We start from the raw sequence: 23,149 nt of genomic DNA on the forward strand, positions 1-23,149 counted from the left end.
CGGTCTCGTTGAATGTTGTCATTTCAAATGCATTGTAGAATCTTTTGGGTTTCCATTCCAGTAATTGTGAATCGAACTTTCGTATTTTGTGAGGCCTGTAATTATTGCAAATATATTTTGAAGACACTGATGCACTGTAAACTGTCTGCCGATGAACGAACCAAACCTCGATCTTCTTGTTGGATTCGATATGAAACATTGTTGTCTCGAATTGCATGGCACCACTGACCAAAGTGTATCTTCGTGTGTGCAGTCGGTGAGAGGTTAAATCCTCCGAGAGGAGTGTGATACGCGTAGTGAAATTAAGGATTGTAATAACATTAGTGTTGACACCATGGGAAATGCGTGGGCTTTGTATGTGTCAGATCCTCAGGGTACTCCTCAGCCAATGAAAGAGCCTTCATTTGATCCGTTGCTTGGTTTCCCTAATGGGAGAAAACAGAGAGGTAATAACGTATCGCCCAAGCTCCCATTGAATTGTAGTAATTTTAACAACAGTGATGACAACTGATGATGGGTTGTTTCAAATAGAATAAAAAATAAATGGAGATTATTTTCGTTTGGCATTGAACGCTAGTTAATTGTGTAGCTGTCTAATCTCATTCTGCGATGGGTATTTTGGGTTGCAGTTTAGTCGTATGTAGTGGGAAATCCAGGTACTCCTGTTTGTGGATGTGCAAAGGGAGGTACGGGCGCTCTAATTTTGGTATAAAATTATATATGGTTTTAAGCCAAATATGTTGACCGTAAAACAATTACTTATTTCAATGTTACTCCAAAACACGAAGGCAAAGGTAGTCAAGGTTTTCACCCTAAAAGTGTAGCAATAAGCGCTATTTTCAGAAGTTCTAATTGTAACAAACAGATTCCTGTGTGAGATTTCACATTATAAGCATTGTAATACTCTACTTGAGTCATATGAAACTTTTGCTCCCGGTTGAAATTTGTCACTGACCTTTCGCAGTTTTAACTATGACATTAACAAATTTAGTATTGGACAAGTGCACCCATCCGTTAGATTATGTGGGAGGGGGCCAGGCCTGGGTGTATGTTTTATTTTTAATATTTTGGAAGATGAATGGTGACTTGTTAAGTCATAAAATGTTTAAAACCTATGTAATGTAGACTTTTAGATAAATTTGTTGAAACAAAAACACTTGTTTACACTTTTTTTTCTTTTCTTTTCCCCATGAGCTGGGTGGCCCCCATAGCTCATAGGTGTGAGTGCCCTTGGTGTTAGAAATAATTAGTCTTCGGCACTGCTCTTATGTAACACAATCAAATTTCTAGAGTGATACTAAGTGCCACTTCTAGTGGTTGTGGGTTTCTCCTTAGTTAACTGTGTAGAAACTGTGTATTATGAGTGCTCAGCAGGCACAAATTAAGTTAAAAGGCAAATGCAAAACATAGTGGTTACCATTACAATGGTATATAGTTTATTTAGTTAATTTACACTGATTTAAGTGGATGTGGTTAAGTTCCCTCTCAAGTGTTTCAAGTACTGAACAGTTAAAATACCAGTTTTTATGTTGGAGTGCAAGACCTTTGGCTAATCAAGACCTGTAGGAAACTTTTAGTCACATATTGTAATTTTCTTTAGAGACCCTATGTGAAGAGACAGCTTAATGAAATACAGTGAGTTATATGGAAGCTACTATTTAACTAAAGCAGGTGTTACGGAAATATTGAATCTACGGGTAGCACTAGTTAGTTTTGGCCCTTGTCATGAAATTGGTAATAATGAACCGCTTTCCAAAGTACAGTACATGTAGAATATGCACTGGAACAAAAATTATGACATAGCCTACCATTCATTGACTTTGCCAACATGCAACAAAACTATCTTGAACTATGCTTCACATTTGGAAAAAAAATTTATAAAAGAATAATGTTGTCAGTGTCTTTTCATATCTCGTTGTGTGCATGTGACATCACACGCATCATTATTGCCACAAGTCAAAGCCAACAACCAGTAGCACTCTGTTTGATAGACCCAACATTGTCATATTTAATGTTGTTCCTTAATATTGTTTTAGTGATGCTCGCCACTGAAGAAGAGATGATATCGGCCAAGATTCCACCAGAAAATCGTGATTACTGTGCTCATCTATTAATCAAGTACCAGGCTTGCAGAGCAGATGTTTGGCCATGGGCTTACAAATGTGCGCATGAAAAGCATGCGTACATGACCTGTGAGTTTGAGGAGTAAGTATTTAACAAGTCCAGAACATATTTACCGTTCTTAAGTTTCTTACCTTTGCCGCAAATAATTTATATCAATATTAACAGCAGTGCCTCTAGTCAACATGTTTTCTTTTAACACTTCATGTAAAAAGCAAAAATTTTTGATCTACTTTTCCCATTTGTGAATGCCTAAGTTGTCATATTAGCAATAGGTGATACTTAAAATACTGTTACAGTCATGCCATTTAAACAAATAATGTGCTCCTCACTGTTAAATTTATAAAGGGATTCTCCTGCCATCAAAAAGGCAAGTGTTTGTCATTCACCTTCCAATTAGGATAGTCATTAGAGAATTGTTAAGGTTTCATTCCATTGTGTTAACAGTAATTTAAAACAAATGAATACTGTTAGTGCTTTGTTACTGTAATAGCCAGCCTCAGTTTCATTGTGTAACCTGTTAAGCACAGAAGAGATCTGTGCAGTCAGGATGTTACTTGTGACTATAACGTATTTGTTTCTTTGGTGGCAGTCGACAGGATTTTACTCGCCCAGTGCCAGATCACTGAACAAGCAGTGCTACAAATCCCTTACAGAAACTGTGACAGTTTCACAGCTCAGTAAAAGTTGTGCACTCTTGCGGGCATCTATTTCTGTTTTAGCTGAAATCATTCCTCACAACATCCCATGTCTTTAGTTTCCTTTCAAAGTCTTCTTTAATTTGTTCCTACCATCTCTTTCTTGGGCATCCGACTGGTGTTCGTGTGTGTGTTCTGGTAAATTCCTCTCAAAGTACTGTTGGGAAATTCAGTTAGGTTGCATTAATTTCACATGACATCGGTTCCATTTCTCCATGGGCAATTCAAGATATAGTTCTCTCCATATGTGCTTTTATTATTTTGTTGTCATTATACAAATTAGATTCTTTGGCACCTCTGTGGATGAAACAGCAGTGAAAAATGCTATGGGAACAGCCAGGTTTTGTTTCTTGTAATGCCAATGATTTTACCTTGATAGAGCTGTATTCCAAACAACTGCATGAAGGCAACAGAGAGACTATTGTACAGCTGTTACACTTCAACCAGTGGCGCTACCATCTGCTCTACATATGGAGATGGTGTCACCTTGCCTTCTTCGTCTGTTATTTGAACTAACGTTGTCATTTTTCTGTCATGAAGTTGCACAATGCCTGCTTGTTTTCTACAATGGAACAGTAATAGTTGGCCAGTTAGTTGATTCAGTGATTTCTGTTTAAAATTATTTCAGTCTTTGACCATTTGCGTGGCACAATTTAAGTAGCATCTACACTTAGCTGATATAAAATATACTTAACATTTTCCAAAATACTCATCAGTTATGTCACATAAGCACTGCAACTGTTTGGAACTGGCAGTAGCAGTCTTATAACGAAAAATATGGAAAAAAGTAAACATCAGGTAATACTAGAGAGTACACTGTTTCAACAACTCCTTTTGAACTTAATTGGATGTGTAGGCATAACTGTTACAGTGTTTCGCTTCTCATCGTGTTTTAATATTTGGCTGGGTAAGGAGTGCTGAATTGTGAGATTTTCCCACATTTTGTATTGGCTACTTTTGGAATTTAGTTCCCATATAAATCGGAAAGAAGGTTACCATGCTGCCAGTGAAAACTGATTCCTGGTGTGCTTTCTCATACTCATATATATGCCTGCACTAATTTTTGTCTTGATTCCTGTTCCTCTTTGGGTGCTGTTTCAACAAGGCAATGAATAATAGCCTACTTTAGCCATTATCATAGTACACAGCTAATGTAATAATTAAATTGGATAGATAAAAAGTCTACTCACCAAGCAGTGGCAGAACACACACATAAACGAAGGTTCTAAGTAGGCAAGCTTTTGAAGCCAGTGGTTCCTTCTTCAGGTAGAAGGGTTGAAGTGGAAGGAAAAGGGGTGGAGGAAAAGGACTGGAGACATCTAGGAAAAGGGGTAGATTTCAGGAAAGTCACCCAGAACTGCAAGTCGGGAGACTTACTGCACTGGATTAGAAGGAAATTCATTCTTTCTCATCCAGTGCAGTAAGTCTCCCCTGACCTGCAGTTCCCCAAAATCTACCCCTTTTCCTAGACCTCTTCAGTCCATTTCCTTCACCCTCTTCTTTCCACTTCAACCCTACTGCCTGATGGAGGAGCCATGGCTCCATAAGCTTGCCTAATTTCAACCTTCTTTTATGTGTGTGTTCTGCCGCCACTTGGTGATTAGATTTTGTATCTATCCAATTAAACTGTTGTGTCAAAAATTGACAGCTGATATAATTACATAGATATTTTTAATTCAACTTTATACACAAACTCACACATTCAAAAACTCTGTAGGCTCTTGATTGCTATGCACGCATGTGGATTATATAGTGACTGACACACACATTCCAGTTGCTTTTTTTATCTAGGCTTGAGGTCCTTCTAGGGAAGACATCCATATTAGTTTCCATAAATCAAAGAAAATTATAACTACAGAAATATGACAAAACTTTTGAAAAGTGTAGATAATTTAAGGTGGCATAGGTAGAATACGAATACACCATTACAAGCTAAAGTTTAATGTAAGTACATGCTATGCTCATGTAATCTTACATGTCACATGCCTTTATGTCAATGCCCCACATGGCACAACAATTAAACATTGACCAGTATTTCAGTTTGGCTGCCTCAGATAGCACAATAATTGAACTCTGACCAGCATTTTAGTTTGATCATAGTTATTAGGGTCTATTCATGTTGTCAGCATTAATTCACAGTATAATATGCATGAATCAATATTTGAGCTAAATAAACCAATGGCCACATAACCCTTTCAGGTACATAAGAAAATCAAAGGGCTAAATACTTAGTCATCCACCCCCATGTTAATTGGAAGGTTTATAAACAAAATGTTATTATTTCAAATATTTTTGTTTGTACTTCTGGAAAAAATCTGGGACATGTTTGTCACTGTGTACCTTAAAGGACAGTTATGGAAAAAGAGACATATTATGTATCAAAGAAGTACAAAGGCTATGTATCTGTTGCCTGTTTGATGTGAAATTCCGCAAAACAGTTTCTGCTTTAATTAACGCATATATTAACACCACACTGCCATAGATATTCTAAGTGTGCTTTTTAATAAGCTTTGAAGCACAATGAACACATATTCTCACCTTCGATTTTATCGTTCAGTACTCTAAACTCTTTGAATTACAACACATTTCTAATCTTCTTTAGGTCTTTATGGCTAATGATAAATTCCTTTATTGACTTGAGTAGTTGCTGATTAGACCTCTTGGAATATATCATCTGAACTCTAGAGATGATGATGTTGGTTTGTCCTGCTTCTGCTGTCAATGTTGTATATATTATATATGTATTGTTCACACCAATGTCAAGAAGGTCAAAGAAAATTCTCAGGTAATACTTAATTTTTGCCTTCCTGTCAATCTCATGAGTCACTTTCTTCTGATCCATGAGGTACACCCCTCCCATCAACTTGTTGTACTTCACCACAAAGGGACACTGAACACTGATCTTCTCAGAACCAAACTCACACCCCTTCACAGTTGTATTTGGTATGGGGGTAAAAAAATTAGTCAGTAGATAAATTGGTTTGGTATCCATCCAGTTGAGGATTGTCAGTGTGTTGCTAATAAGACTGTGTGCATCACTGATTTTCATTTCTTTGTCTGGAGGGAAGGACATAAGGATGTTTTTGCAGTTGGTGTGTACTGTTCCTCATTATCTAATATCTTATAAAGGAAGGTAATGCTGCAGAACAGGAGAGTTAAAAAATTATCTATGTAAATTCCACATCCTGGTCTGGATATAGACTTTTGCCAGTTGTAGAACTACTGACTCACCGAGACCTACTTCAGGACATGAGTTCTTTCTGCCAGTTTTTAAATCAAATAGATGACCTGTGTCTGGATGACACCTCTGCCACATTTTGAAACCCTGTTTGATATACTATCATATAATATGCCCTTTGAACCAGAACACACGCTAATCAACAGATTGAGCCCTAGTTGCTCTAAGAAATTCCTGAAAGGTTTTTTCAAATGATCAATTACAGCTTTTACTTTGTATGAAGGATCATCCTTTATTGATTGCTCTTCATTGTTGGAAAAATGTAAGTTCTTTTGAATGTCTTCATATCAGTGTTGTCATAATCTGAGTTAGATAAGGAACATCTAAATCAGGCTCAGTTGGCAGTAGGTTCTAACTGTATGTAAAATATAAGGTACCTCATTATTAGGTTCATGCCAAAAAATGCCTTCATTTCATCTTGATTTGTGCTGAAAGCATTGCCAGTTTGTTCTGCTTATTGAATACATTGAGGAATTAGCATATCTTGCAACATGGCTTTTAGGCCCATTATTGAAGAAAAAGGCCAAATTGGTTTGGTATCCCACAGTTCTCACTGATATTAAACAAAAGCACTTTCCCAAATTCATCATTCACATTGTCACTGAAATGTCTTTTTCAGCATAATATGTTCACTTCCATTTTCCATCTTTCTTAGAAAATTTTTATCCCCTTCATCTAGTAATATCTTCGTCATCACCACTGCAAATCTTCAAACTCTGCTCAACACATGGATCACATTATCTAAAAGATGATTTGAAATCGTACAAGTTTTTCGCTGAAATACAAAGAAAAATAATACACTTACAACTGAAATTAAGATACCTTTCCACTACATGTAATATTAATGACTTCATATCACAAGTTATATTGTGGTACATTGGGACTATTGCCCATGGAAAGAAAATAAAATTTTTCACTTATTAAGTGCAGTTATTTTCCAAACATATGGTCCAAAGTAAAAGAGCATCTTACCCGAATATTGTTTCAAGCCTTGAAGGCAAGGCATAGATCATAAAACACACATAATAAGTGAATGATTATGTACGAGGGTTGGAACTTAAATAGTGGCAACTATTTATTCACAACTGATACAACAGGGTTACATGTTTGTACCTGTTACTATCCTTCAAAGTAGTCACCAGCATTGTGTAGAACCTGTTGCCAGCAATGTGGAAGGCGTCGTATACCATTAGCAGAGCTTGTTCTGATGATGGTGTGAATGGAGCGGTCTACCGCTTGTCGAATCTCTGGAACAGTTCTGAAGCGAATGCCACAAAGTGGTTTCTTCATCTTCGGAATCAAATCGAAGTCACAAGGACTTAACATCCGGGGAGCATGGTGGATGGTACAGTACTTCCCAGTCCCATCGACCGAACAGAGCAGCCACAGTTTGCGCTATATGCGCACGCGCATTGTCATGCAAAATGATGGGTGGGTTGAGCAGAAAGTGTTGCCACTTCTTTCGCAAAGCTGGTCACAGGTGATGTTCCAAAAACAAACAGTCCTTGTGATTTTGATTTGATTCCGAAGATGAAAGAACCACTTCGTGGCATTCGCTTCAGAACTGTTCCATAGATTCGACAGGCATTAGACCGCTCCATTCACACCATCATCAAAACAGGTTCTGCTAGCAGTATACTACGCCTTCCACATTGCTGGCAACGGGTTCTACACAACGCTGGTGACTACTTTGAAGGACAGTAACAGGTGCAAACATGTAACTCTTTTGTATCAGTTGTGAATAAATAGTTACCGGTATTTAAGTTCCAACCCTCGTATATACACTTGAAGCAGGTATCACCAACAATATACAACAATTGGTGGCAGTTATAGTAAGTTTTGCCCAGAAAAAACTATGAAATTAAAGAAAACAATTATCTCTTCTATAAGTAGAGCACCTGCAGCGCATCTACTGTCATTACAATCCAATTATTGAGGAGATTTATAAATAGGCCAAATGTGTCCCAAGTACGTGAAAGGGTTAATTCTGATATCTCGTAATTTTGCAAAAAAAAGTGATGTCCTTCATCGTTCTTGAAACTGTTGTTGTGTTCATGTATAAAAAATACATTGATTTTGGAATCTTTTAAAAAAAAATTTGATAGACAGGACAAATCTGCCTGTAAGAGGAATATGCTTGCTGGGATGGCATTCAGAGAATGAATTGAATGGTGATGTAGTGTAAGGTGCCAGATATCTCGTGCTAAAGTAGTTAACACTTTTCATAAAGGAGAGGATCCTCGGAAAGTGGACAACATCAAATCTATGTAATCCATTAAACTGTCAGTGCTAGCAGAGTGTATGTGGTGTCAGAAGGCATGCTTGAGATCTTTGGCCAGTGTTAGTTGTGTGATGATTTTCTTTTATTTATTTATTTTTCCAGCAAGAAATGCATCAGTATATATGACTAAAATTATAGACGAAAGACTGCTGACTTCGTTCCACATTAAATTTATTGAAAATTAAATGCTGCTTTGGCAAAGTGTGTATATAGTGTTCATTGTACACGAATAAGAAATTATGTATGTATGTATGCAGAATGAAGCAACAAACAAAATTTGTACTAAGGCTGGATTCAAACCCGGGTCTCCTGCTCACTAGACGGATGCGCTAATCACTACACCACCCTGATGTAGTGGCTTTGCACAAGTGTGCAGATCACCCTTGCATGCCTCTCTCCTCAATCCAAATTTTCCTTCATGCTTCAGTCCACTTGGTATTCCCCTGAATTCAACCAGAATTGCATAGGCTTTCTAACTACGTTGGAATAGCATCTCAGCATTGAATGAAATGGGGGAATCTTGCCTGAAACCCAGGCGTAGGTGCTTAATAAGTTGAAACTATGCGATTCCAGAGATTTTTCAAGTGAGGCGAGGTGTGAATGGGAATTTGGATTGAGGAGAGAGGCATGCTAGGGTAAGTCCGTGTAGTTGCGTTAAATCACTGTGCCCAGGTGGCATACTGGTTAGCACATCCGCCTTGTGAACAGGACACATGGGTTCAAATCCTGGCCTGGATACAAATTTCCATTTGTTGCGTCAGTCTGCAGATTGTACATCATAGATGTTTGAGATGAGCAGTGTTCATTTCACAAATGGTAAGTAAATTCATCTCATCCACAATCTCTTACACGAAAGCCTAGCAGGATGAATGGCTTTAGGATGAGCCACCTTGAACCAATTACCATTCAGTCGATTCTTGTCCCCTTCCGTGACCCCACACCTCTCTCCCTCCCCCTCTCCCCCCCCCCCCCCCCCCCCCAAGCTTTGATTGTCCACTTCTGAGTAAACATAATCTGTGAAGTTTTCCCAAAGTTGGTATTTCCTTGTCTTGTTCATTATACAGCAGCAGCTTTTGTGTGATAACATGTTTATGCATCTGGTCAGCATCATGTTTATTTTGTACCTCATGGTGCTTTTTCTTTGGGACTTCTACCCACACAATGAAGATACATAACCTGCCCCCGGATTAACTCTCCCTGAGTTCAGTATCTCTATCTTGGGCACAGCACTGGAGCAAGTTGACAATTTTTCATATCTTGGAAGCTTCCTGTCTAAATGGTGTACTTGCGAACAGGGTGTTGCTAAGTGAATTTGGGCTGCCAATGCAGAATTCAGATGGTTAATGCACAGTATTCATGAACAAACAGCTAAAACTGCATACCAAATTCGGATCCCGTATGGCTGTAAAACATGGTCATTATGGCCATGATATCCAAACACTTCAGTGCTTCCACCAGCAAAAAAATTACACACATCTGGAATTTTAAGTGGGAAGACCATGTGACCAACACTGTGGTTCTCGAGAAAGTGTATCTAAACAGCATTGGGAACCATCATTGCTGATGAGATGGTTGGGCCAAATTCATCACATGAATGATACAAGGCTTTAATACTATAGTAACCACTATAGTCGAATATCTAAATTCATGGAACAAAAGAAAATTGCCTCACTTACAGTGTTTGAGGTCAAACAGCTGTTGATATTGTTTAAAATGTGTGATTTTGACGAAAATGTAGTTGGTTTCAGTTTTGCCAAAAATGAAAAAGTGCAAACAAATGACTTGTTATGAGATATCTTAGGAGACGTATTAGGTAAAGTCTGTGCATGGCAGTAAGTTCAAAGCAATATGCTTGGTAAGCAACAGAATTACATCTGCCTCTCATGGAGGTAAATTAGACTTTTGAAACAGCATGCTAGGAGTGGAGGACACAAACTTAACGTGCCTCCACAAACTAAACCCCTGAAAGTAATTTTATTTCTTCCGCCCAATTAGTCCTTGTGTTCCACATAGTCCAATATAATCAGAGTTTTTAAAGCACAGATTGTAACAATACGTTAATGGCTGATATATTTGATTATTCAAAAATTGCAAAGTGAAGTTTCATGTGGCAGAACCAACGCAGAAAGCCAGAGTATGAATGTGCTAGCCCCCAGATGTATTGGAGATATCCATAGTGAAAGTACTCAGTTATGAAGACCTGTACTTTTTGATTGCAAGTATTCCATTAACAAAGGTAATTGTAAATGCTTCCATTGTGTTTAAGATGTTTCCCAGTAGAAAATGGGATGGAAAACAAATTGCTAGACTTTTACAACAGTGCAAATGGATCTGCTAATTCTTTTCATGAAGATGTCAATAATATAATTAATCACAGCAGTTTAAGCATGTACAAGATACCTTTGTATTTTGCTGATAGTAGTAATGTAACTAATGGTTGTCATAAATGTCTTTAAGCTACTTGAATCTACAAATGGAAAAAATTTTCATCCAGTTGTGTGCAGAAATTGGGCACAATACAATGATATATGACAATTACTGCCTGGATGTTGATGTGGAATCTCTTGTCATGAAAGTGTATGACCATTTCTCTGTATGTGCTAAGAGAAAAGTTGGAAGGGCGGGTATTGAATGGAGAGAGATTAAGGCCTGTACCAGCTCACTGACTTTCTTTGGATGCTGCAGCAGATTGACTGCTTCATAAATGGCCTGTTATTAAGTCATTGCAAGTCACTTGTATTTTGATCCTGAAAACGGTACGAAGTGTGTGTGTGTGTGTGTGTGTGTGTGTGTGTGTTTTGTTCTTCAGTGTTACAAAAATTTGTGTAGAATGTCAGTATCTTTGAAAGAGATATTGTCTCTGTTGTACAAGCCTATAAGCGCATGTCGTTATTAAAGCTAAAATTAGAACACAGAAGAGCAGATAATTTTTTTGGATTTTCAGTTAGAAATAATTTGAAACATTTCTTAGAGTCTTGCAGAAATAAAATTGAAAAAAGTTTCTTGCCGTTCTATGCTAAAGCTGTTCAGTACCTCTCACATGCTTATGATTTTTCTGAAAATAATGTTGCCAAAGGCCCACAAGTTAAGAACCTGGAGGGAGGGAGGGAGGGAGGGGGGGGGCAGCTTCATCTGACAAATGACCTTGGTATGGAATAATATGAAGAGCTTTGCATCTGTAAGATGATCTACATGATATTTATGGATGGGAAAATAGTTTAGTAGAAAAATGACCATGTTATTATGAAAGAACATGGTGCAGCTAACCTAAAACAATTCAGGAAATTAATGTTCTTCATTTTGAGTGTTACAGGTTGCAATGCATTTGTTAAACATGTATTTTCTCCATGGCGAATAAATGGGCAAATACAAGAAACAGATCTTCAACTTCTCTTATGAAGAACAAGCTTCTAATTAGCATTAATAATAATATGTATTGTAAAGAAATCTATAATGTGGTGAAAAATGACTTTGCACTCTTGAAAGCAGCTAATTCTGACATGTCAGTATTGTTGACAGTTCTTTCGCATTTCCGAGCATGTTCCATATTTTGGTGGAATGTCCCTCGTTTCGTTGTTGTAAAGATGGCAACCCTACATGTAATAAAGTTGTTTCCACTATGACTGGGTCTACCATTTGCCTACCCAAGTAAGAATTTGATACGGGATAAATAATATCAAAATTGAATGTTGTGGAAGTAACAATATAATAACATTAGCATCTGATTTGTAGAGGAAGTCGTGTTCATTTGTAGCTGAACCTGTGGATGCTGGACATGTAGTTAGCATATCATCACCTGACCATCACTGAAAGAGTTTGACTGTTGCTTCCCATATTATCCCAATTCTTTTCTGGTAGGTACAAGTGTGTCTCATAATCCAGGAAAATGAGCACATTGATGGCAGCCAGTAAGGCCTACATGGGATAGAACTGATCAACATGCCATTGTCTTGTGGACTGGAAACTGGCATAGAGGTGGAAGGTCATGTGCACATGGAATATGGAACAGCCGAAAGGGAGATGAAAGAAGTTACAGTTAGTAAAAGGTAATGTTCATGTATGGTGTTCCTCCTTCCAGTAACTGTTCAGGGCTGAATTAATTTCAGTGCACCACTTTGTAATATTGCCATTGTACATATTATAGAAGGCTGCAATGTTATTGAAAATATTGTATGTTCTGATAATACAACATTTGTAAATTGAAATATAACTGTGCCCTATTAGGTGACAACTAAACAGGGGTCATAAAATAAGCTAGAACTATGGCAAAACTGTTAGGATTGACACTTTAATGTTGAGAATAACTGATTGCCTATTTTTTGTTTAATCATCATCCAGACACACAGAAATCTTTTTCATAAATGATCATCTTCCTGTAATGCTTCTAAAAATTTTGTGCCCAGAAAACCAACCATTTATGTCATTATTTGAAATGTTACTGGAATGTCTTGTGTTTGAGATTTCAATGCTAGAAAATAACTATCCTTGAAAGAAAGTAAATATGAGGTGAATTTTTGAGCAATTTCACAAATAATTGGCTTTTGTATGTAAATGCCTGAAATATTCTGGCAGGCAGAGAAGTGTATCACTATCAGAGCAATACCAGCATGTTTCTTTCCTGCATGCTTTGCCAGTAGATTGTTGCGTCTTCTTTGAAAAAGTTTTGCTGTCCTGTGTTGGATGCTGTTTCATCTCAGTAGCAGAAATTTAACAGTAAGCGGTAGTTCTCTGTCTGTTGCCGATAGTCATAGGAACGATTCTTCAGCCAGTGTTGTGCCTTTCTGGAAGAGTCCACCAATTTCTTCAGACTGTTCCTGCTCTGATATTTCTCATTCCAACCCAGTCCTTCATCTAGTTTCCAAAATTTCTTACTCAACAGATGTGACATACTTGCAACAGAAATACAGAAAAGAGGCAAAAGTGGCTTGTGCACCATGAAACATTTCAGCCTGAGCTATACTAGAGTGCAGTCATTTGAAGGCAGTGTTGTGGTCAGAATTACACTTGGGCTTGGTTGCCAAAATGTTGAAGATATGTATTGGAGATTTTTTATGATAAGGAAAGTGTTCAGGGTACTGATTTTATGTACAGCTTAGTGCTGTTTTAATGACTATAATAGTTTCAACCACAATTATCTCATATTTCAATGTTAGGCCTTTGGAGTAATGCCCAGGGACAAGCAGTTTTCAAGAAATGATTTGTGTATTTATGAATAACACTTTATTTACAATTCATCTGGCAATGTGGTTACTGAAAACCATACTGTTCAGTGCTAGAACATAAATATTGTTGTTATAATCAGCGTAAAAGTGCTATATTCTGTAGACAATTTCTTATCATTCAACCACAATGGTGGTTTCATTATTACCTTAGATAGTAGGTTCTTTCTTAAAACATTATCTTTTAAATCTGCGATGAATGAAGAGATTTTATACTCCTAAGTCAGATACAGCACAGTATTTCAATAATGTAAGTGGATAAGAGTGTAAAATTCACATTGCATGGAGCCCGATATATTTGTCGCATTCCTGGCATGATGCTTTATGTGGCTGAAAGAATGAGATGCTCTTTTACTATAAAAGTCAGAAGTTTATAAATTTGGGAAGTTATTGTGACAGTGACTTGTTTCTAACCTGTATAATTTAGTTTTGACTGCAAATTGCGCAGTTCCATTAATTCTTCCTTTATAAAGATTTATTAGTGTTAATGCAGCTGCTGAAATAACTTTCATAGAAAAAAAATTATTTATTGCATGTTATGAGTATTACAGTATTCATTGTTTTGCCTTTTAGCTATGTTCTCCGCATGAAAGAGTATGAACGAGAGAGGAGACTGCTGCAACGACAGAAGCGCATTGCTGCCAAGTCCCACAAAGAGGAATTAGAGGAATGAAGTTATTCATAGTTTGGTGCCTCACATGAGTCGTATTTGTATTTTGTTGCATATATGTGTATATAAAACTTGTTTACTTTAAAAGAAAGTGTGTTTTAAATTTTTATTCTTCATAGATATAATTGAAAACTATAACGAAAGTAATTAACTTATAATTCTAATAACCTACCATTAGGGTTGCACATACAATACTATTATTCAAATGTATGAACATTTTTTTGTATAAAATTTAGATTGTTACACTATGGGCAGACTCCACGTTGCCAATGTGCTACACACAGCCATTTTGGGGACATTTCAGCTGGTAAAAAATTCGCCTCATTGAGCAGAAATTTAAATATTTAGCGTAACTGTGTCATACAAAGGTCTTCAGTTGTGTGAAACAGCTCTCATTATGTAGATTGTGGTATTTCAAATCAATACTCTCTGCATTCTTTTCGGAGCTTCAGTACTAGAGGCAGAGCCCTTCAGATATGCACTCCTTCGTACTATGTCTTGAAAGATAGGAGGCATTTTAATGATCAAACACGTAACTTCCAATGAATCAATACTACGGAAAATCACAACAGTTGAATTTTATTTTTTTTTAAATACATTTTCCTTATACACACATTGAAAGAAAAGTCTTACAACACAGACTTTTTCCAGCCATTACTATTCAATGTGAATGAGATTCATTCTGTGTTGGAAACAGATATTAAGGTGGGCCTGCCTGATCTGCTCATAAATTATTGAGCTGGAACTGAAGAGGATGATCTATACGAGGCTCAGTGCAGGAGTGGCTTAACCCCAACCAAGGTGTTATGAGGAAATAATGCTAGATAGTTCTTGGCATTGTCAATTATTCTATAGTTCCATTTTCGCTGTGCATTGGCGTGACTTAGTTATTTCATGTACGAAATATTATGTATACATGTGTCCAGGATGGTCAGAAACGGTCCATAAAGCTTGTAAGGATGTTACAAGGTAGGCCATTTCAGAGTTATTAGCAATGATGTTAGGCAACCAAGTTGTTTATGTTGTTGCTGTGTACAGATTCAAGCAGCTCACCAGAAACAATTAGTGTCATTCTTAACAATAATTTCTCAGTGCAGCATACCCTTACAAGCTTTCCAGACTATTCCTGACCATCCTGTATATGTAACAAAGAAGCAAAACTGGGATACCAAACAATTTGTCATTGGTTAGGCCCCACTACAGTTTTGGTGAAACTGTCAATAAGATGTAAAACATTTACATTAGGCCACTAGCAGAGTCTAACTTGGGTTTGTAATGCTTGTATCTCCTTCCCCAAATGTTAGCATGAAGTCCTGATCAAGTGCCAGGTATGAACATACACGGACTCGGCTCTTATGATTGATTTCTTCTCGTAGGAAGTCTGAATGAGCAAGTATACACTCGGAAACATTGAAAACAGTGCACCTGGAGGAATGAAAGTACACAAGCAAAACTTTGCAGATAAGAACAGTGAAATCCAACATGCAAATGATTGAAGTTTGGTGTCAATGCGCATGACCACAGACCCTGCAGTGACACTGATATTGGGCAGGGGAACCCTATTAAAATGGCATATAAACATCCCTACTCAAGGGGTATGTTAGCATGCGAGAATACCGGGTGGACATGTTAGACAACATTTGTCACAGTTAAGCCAGTTTGAGAGGGTCTAATCATCAGCATGGAAATCGCAGCCTGGTCGACATGCCGTGTGGATCATCAGGTCGATTGGAGGCTTCTGTCAAATGATGTTGGGAGCAGTGGACGCAATAGATAGGCACTACCAGGAAGACGAAGACATAAGATGATCAAAAGATCGTCTGCAGGTGATCAGGGATCCTAGTGACTCGCTGCAGGATACAAGCAGATGCACATGTGCATGTAGTTATTCCACAAATGATTCCCAGTCACCTTGTGGATCTAAATTTGCAATCTACATGCCCTTGTAGCGTACTGCCGTTAACATCAATACATTGGCAACTCCCGTCTGCTGTGGTGCCAAGCTAGAACGAAGTGGAATCAGACTGGCAAAACATGGTGTTTAGTGATGAATCCTGATTTGTTTTGGGGACGGATGAGGAGGCAGCCTGGTGAACAATACAGTTCCAACCGTGCTGTCACTTGCCACATTATCCACATGGCCCATTGTTGGGGGGGGGGGGACTTAGCCTAAGTTGTTCTTCAACCTTTCCTACATGGCCTACCAGGGACACTTTTCCACCTAGATAATGCTTTTCCACATGCAGCTCAAGTTGCTCAAGACTTCCTACATCATGTTCTGGCTCTTCCATGGCCAGCCTGTACCCTGGACTTGTGCCCTATAGAGCATGTGCGCGACCAGCTGAAATGCCAGATACCGCCATGTCACGCTGTACATGATTTCAATGTGGTTGTTCAAGATCTGTGTGCCAGTCTGCCCCAGGACGACATCAGACATCTAACCAACTTGATGCTGGATCGTGTTGCGGCATGTATTGCAGCAAAAGGTGTTTCAACGCACTCTTCACGTTGGACTGTGTTCTTTACTCATCTTCATTGTGAGATCAAGTGAATCATTTGTATCATTATGTCTAGTAAATTTAATTATGATCCAGTTGTTGTAGCTGAAGTGTTAATTTACAATAACATTCATTTTTACTAGAGCATCAACCAAGCTTAGGGACATAGTTTGGTACAAGATAGCCTTTAGCAATTGACTTATTCCTTTTGGCTAATTTTCTCTTTGTATATTTTGTGTCCACTTTTTTCCATTTGGACTTATATTCTTCCACTTTGATGTCCATTAACATTAGGGGGTACCAGGACATGCTTCCAATGTCACCACATCTGATGTCTGTTTAGTATCAGTATTAATATTGGTGAGATTGTCAGCAGATAAGAGTGAGCAGGATCATCCACTATTAAACACCTATCTGTCTGGATGACGTGGTTTTATCTTTTGAACTGAAGTTGTTACCCAGAGGTCCAAGGGGGATGTCTACAACAGAAATGTTACATTATTATGTACCTTCAACAACTTTCACATCAACAAGCCACACAATACAGGCTGTGAGCATGTGGTTATTACCTGTCAGTGCAGTTTCTGTATCACTTCAGCTTCATTTCATTTTACACTTGTTTCCTGCTGCAGTATGGTGCCCTCAACATGGATTTGATGGTCTGAGTCGAAATACGCTAACCATACCAACTGTCATTTTGTTTATAATGTCGCGGCCACATAACGTGTGATGCGCCATGGTATTACCCATGAGCTGCCATGCCCCAGAAAAGATCCATAGATACACAGTGCATTAGTGGTCGGTTTTGTGTAAGCCAGTATTGTGTCGTCCTCTCTCACTAGATCTCAGGAAGGGTGTCATCAAGAATGGGTAGGCTTGTGCAGCAAGATCTTATACGCGATTAAAATTTCTATGGCATTTCACAGTGTCGAGTGGTAGGTCAGCTACTGTCCAAACGTGGCTTTTCTCGAGTGCCACATGCCTGCTGTGTTGCCTGTTTTGTAGGTACGTGCAGCTCCTTGTGAAGCAAGGCTGGCTGCATGCCAGCAACACTGTTCACTACTGCTGCAGTCTGTCAATCAAAAAGTGATTTTAATCGGAGTATAATCACCTTGTGAGAAACATATTATTCCATCACATTTCGGTACTGCAGCCATTTTAAGTTGATTTCTTGCCCTATCTGTATCTAAAGGTGGGTGTGGTTGTCAGTCGAAATACTACACTATAAAGTTGATGTAATCTGGCTGCAATCCCAAAATCTTACATTATACCCATACCTTCTTATCTTGGTTTTATTTCACTGTAACATTTCTTTTTTAGTACTCTTAGGCTTACACTTTTGTTTCCTGTTCCCTTACGCACGCGCATATGAATGTAAGTGGTGTGAAACCATGTTAATAAAATTGGTGGCATTACCTTTTACTCTTCTAGTTGTACTTTGCTCTGTGACAAACATTGTCCCCATCTTGAATGGTTATAGAGATGAATTATTTTCTCATGTTGTCCATCCCCTCATATTGAAGTGCAGTATTTGCTTTTCATTAGCAAAATTACAGGCACATCAGTATAATTCTGAAGATAGATCTGCACAGAATTTATGTTTTCATAACAAATGGAATTATCCACGGCTCTACGTAGTTGTGCATTTCATTATATATAATTTTGTAAGTGTGGTTGGTCCATGTATACCACCAAAACTCCGCAACCCACCCCCACAGCCAAGTGGGGGTTATGTTATTCCCCATCTGTGAGAAAGGCCCTCCATTCTCCATCCATGGAGGAGGATTTAGTTTCGAACTGCAGGGGTTGGGTTAGAAGATACGGATTTCTTATGGAGTTCGTGAAGTACTTGAAATAGTGCCGAAGTCATCAAAACTGGCCAGAATGTTCTTGGCTATTCCATTATCCTGGCGTGGTGGGAATATGTTCCAGCTCAGAAGGGTATATGTAAGTAATGGTGACATGCATGCTTCATTGTACTTTAGGAAATCGATTACAGTGGATCAAGGAAAAGTGAAAGTGATAAAGTGAAGTAAATTTAAGTGAATTGTTTAAGTTAATGAAAAGTATATTAAGTAGTATTTTAGCTTATGTAATACAATGTAGCAGGATGTTGAAAAGTATTAGAGGAAAGATATTAGAGGAACAGATATTGCCAGTGGTGAACGGGGAGGGGGGGGGGGGGGAGACAAAAAAAAAAAAAAGTGAAAAAATCAAACAGATGAGGAGTGAGAAGCATGTTTAGTTTCGCAATGAGAGAAAATGTAACAGTTGAACAAGAAGACGCTAGAGTGACACACACGGCAATCAGGCATACAGGAAACTGCTGGCGAAACAAGACTGTAAAATGAACTACACAGAGGGATACACACGAACTAAACCTTTCTTTTTATCTTACCTGCCACCCACTTTCATATCTCTGTTATAAAATTTTCTAATCAACCAATACTTTCTCAGTGATACTGATTTATACTGTAGGGAAGTAGCTTTACTGTACAGAGTTTATGGAGCAGAGTTTAGGCAAGTTAAATAATAATAATAATAAGGATGAGATGGTCAGATGAAGTTAACTGACACCTCATGTTCTGTTATTACCAAGCAACAAACCTAGGAACCAACACAACTGGATACAGATCACAAGTATACACAACATTTATTACCAGATACCCAGAATTAAACTTTTTAACAGAACAACGGCTAGCTGATCAGATCCGTGTAATAATCAAAAATAACAGGATACCCCAGTCAGAATTAGAAAACATCAAACAACAAGTACAACAAATACTGGAACAAAATAATGTGCAATCAGAAGAAGAAGAAAATACAGTAATGGACTCAAACATCCCAGAGCAAACAAACGAAGAACAACACGCATCAATTAAACAATCAGAGGAAAACGAAATCTTAAGACAGCCACCAGAACAAGCACAAATAGAACACGAAGTGACACACATGTTAGATATAGAAGAAAAATTTCAGCTGACATATATAGAATACAAAGACACAAATACAGACATTAGACCATTCTTGCATAGACCACCAAATAAACCACAAGTCGAAACAACAATAAAAACTATCAACAAAATCATACACAACAAAATAAATGAAAATACAACTATGGAACAGTTACAACTACTGGTTGATATAGGAGCACTCACTACACTAAATATACACACTAGGCAGAGATCAAAACAACCCAACACACAGAAGAAACCCACAAAACCAGCATGGCAACACAGGCTACAGATCAGAAAAGAAAACTGAGAAAAGACATCGGACAACTAACACAATTTATAAGAAATGAAATATCAGACAAAAAACGAAAAAGGTTGGGTAAAATCTCACAACAAGAAGTGATAGAGCAATTAGATGAAAAGAAGCAGAAATTACAAGCATTGGCCAAATGACTTAGAAGATACAAAAAAAAAGTGAAAATAGAAGGAAACATTCAACACAAACTAAAAGAAATTTTACCAGACAATAGATAACACACACATTAAAATAGACAATCCACCAAACATAACAGACATGGAACACTTCTGGAGCAACATATGGTCGAAACCGGTACAACATAACACGCATGCACGGTGGATACAAGCAGAAACAGATACATACAAGATGATACCACAAATGCCTGAAGTGATAATTTTTGCAACATGAAGTCACCCAAGCAATTAATTCTACTCGCAATTGGAAAGCCCCTGGAAAAGATAAAATAGCAAATTTCTGGTTAAAGAAATTCACCTCAACACATTCACATCTAACTAACAGTTACATTGCAGACCCATACACATTCCCTGATACACTTACACATGGAATAACTTATCTGAAACCTAAATATCAAGCAGACACAGCAAACCCAGCTAAATATTGCCCCATAACATGCCTACCAACAATATACAAAATATTCACTTCAGTCATTACACAGAAATTAATGACACATACAACACAGAACAAAATTATAAATGAAGAACAAAAAGGCTGTTGCAAAGGAGCACAAGGATGTAAAGAGCAACTGATAATAGATGCAGAGGTGACATATCAAGGTAAAACTAAACAAAGGTCGCTACACTACGCATAGATTGATTACCAAAAAGCTTTTGATAGTGTACTCCACTCATGGTTACTACAAATATTGGAAATATACAAAGTAGATCCTAAATTGATACAGTTCCTAAACATAGGAATGAAAAATTGGAAAACCACACTTAATATCCAAACAAATTCAAATAATATCACATCACAGGCCAATACAGATTAAGCCCCTTTCTGGTTCTGCCTTGCTCTGAACCCACTATCCAACATACTAAATAATACAAATTATGGATACAATATTACTGGAACATACCAACAAAAAATCACATATTTGCTATACATGGGTGATCTAAAACTACTGGCAGCAACAACTCAACCAATTACTAAAGATAACAGAAGTATTCAGCAATGATATAAATGTGGCTTTTGGAACAGACAAATGTAAGAAAAATAGCATAGTCAAGGAAAAACACACTAAACAAGAAGATTACATATTGGATAACCACAGCGACTGCATAGAAGCGATGGAAAAAACAGATGCCTATAAATATCTAGGATACAGACAAAAAATAGGAATAGATAATACAAATATTAAAGAAGAACTAAAAGAAAAATATAGACAAAGACTAACAAAAATACTGAAAACAGAATTGACAGCAAGAAACAAGACAAAAGCTATAAATACGTATGCTATACCAATATTGACCTACTCATTTGGAGTAGTGAAATGGAGTAACACAGACCTAGAAGCACTCAATACACTTACACGAAACAGAAAGATTCACATTAAGCAGAAAGGAAGGAGGAAGGGGATTTAACGACATAAAAAACCTACATTATGGACAGGTAGACAATTTAAGAAAATTCTTTCTAGAACGAGCGGAAACTAGCAAAATACACAAAGCAATCACTCGTATAAATACATCGGCTACACCACTGCAATTTCATAACTGCTTCTACAACCCTTTAGATCACATAACATCAACAGATACGAAGAAAGTAAATTGGAAAAAGAAAACACTACATGGCAAGCACCCGTATCATCTAACACAGCCACACATCGATCAAGACGCATCCAACACATGGCTAAGAAAAGGCAATATATACAGTGAGACGGAAGGATTCATGATTGCAATACAGGATCAAACAATAAACACCAGATATTACAGCAAACATATTATTAAAGATCCCAATACCACAACAGATAAATGCAGACTTTGCAAACAACAAATAGAAACAGTAGATCACATCACAAGCGGATGTACAATACTAGCAAATACAGAATACCCCAGAAGACATGATAATGTAGCAAAAATAATACATCAACAACTTGCCATACATCATAAACTAATAAAACAACACATTCCCACATACAAGTATGCACCACAAAATGTACTGGAGAATGATGAATACACCACATAACAAACCTGACATCATACTCACTAATAAAAAGAAGAAATTAACACAACTAATCAAAATATCCATACCCAATACAACAAATATACAGGAGAAAAAATTGAAAAATACATCCAACTGGCTGAGGAAGTCAAGGACATGTGGCATCAGGATAAAGTTGACATTATACCAATTATACTATCAACTACAGGAGTCATATCACACAATATCCACCAGTACATCAACGCAATACAGCTACATCCAAACTTACACTTTCGTTTCCTGTTCCCTTACGCACGCGCATATGAATGTAAGTGGTGTGAAACCATGTTAAAAAATTATTGATACATGTACAATTACCCGAAAGTTCCTAAATGCAATGTAACATATACCGTCCAGTTAAAAGGAAGTCACGCTTGATCAAGGTCCGCGTCATTTTCTATTTTTAACCAGACGTAATGTCTGAGAAAGGAAAGACGGTAGTAATAATATTAATAATGTTACCAAACAATGGAAAGTCCAGAATGGAATAATGACAATATGATGAAAAGGATAGTTGTTACTCACCATCAGGGTGTACATGACCCAGTACATATGGGAGAAACTCTGAAATTTTTCATTGTTTTAGTTTTCAATTAAATTTTTATTTGTAAGAACTGATAATCTAACACAGAATTTTATTTTAGCCTGCTACTGCAAAACAATATGCAGCAATAAAACATAAACGAGAGAAAAACATCAAAATAAAACTTCGGTTGCAAAGAAAATGCTCCTTTACAGCAACAAAACACAGTGAGCAAACAAACTTCTACCTACAGCAAAATGTGTCAAAGGGTTTAGGAGGAAGATTATGCAATACTTCGTAATGACAAACTGCTTTCGATGACCATGACTTCACAACTGTTTACATTTCTAACGTGTCTTGGGAAAATATTGTGAATGGTGGTTTGGGAAACGGTACTTTCAAAGTAAATTAACTTTTACACAAGATGAA

The 23,149-nt window shown here is 37.4% G+C and overlaps 1 protein-coding gene across 1 annotated transcript; it reads left to right on the forward strand.

Moving 5' to 3' along the window:
* Nucleotides 1-227: 227 nt before the first annotated feature.
* LOC124790008 (NADH dehydrogenase [ubiquinone] 1 beta subcomplex subunit 7) lies at nt 228-14,318 on the forward strand. Its single transcript, XM_047257552.1, has 3 exons — nt 228-446; nt 2,037-2,205; nt 14,131-14,318. The coding sequence occupies exons 1-3, from the start codon at nt 335-337 to the stop codon at nt 14,228-14,230; spliced, it is 381 nt and encodes a 126-aa protein (XP_047113508.1). The 5' UTR covers nt 228-334; the 3' UTR covers nt 14,231-14,318.
* Nucleotides 14,319-23,149: the final 8,831 nt, after the last annotated feature.

The sequence above is a fragment of the Schistocerca piceifrons genome, chromosome 3 (assembly GCF_021461385.2).
Source record: "Schistocerca piceifrons isolate TAMUIC-IGC-003096 chromosome 3, iqSchPice1.1, whole genome shotgun sequence".
NCBI classification, from domain to species: domain Eukaryota; kingdom Metazoa; phylum Arthropoda; class Insecta; order Orthoptera; family Acrididae; genus Schistocerca; species Schistocerca piceifrons.

Excerpts from the sequence above, each read along its gene's own strand:
- LOC124790008 (XM_047257552.1), top strand. The coding sequence starts at position 335 with ATGGGAAATGCGTGGGCTTTGTATGTGTCAGATCCTCAGGGTACTCCT. Across the intron at positions 447-2,036 it reads TAATGGGAGAAAACAGAGAG|TGATGCTCGCCACTGAAGAA; the intron begins GTAATAACGTAT and ends ATATTGTTTTAG. Across the intron at positions 2,206-14,130 it reads ATGACCTGTGAGTTTGAGGA|CTATGTTCTCCGCATGAAAG; the intron begins GTAAGTATTTAA and ends TTTGCCTTTTAG.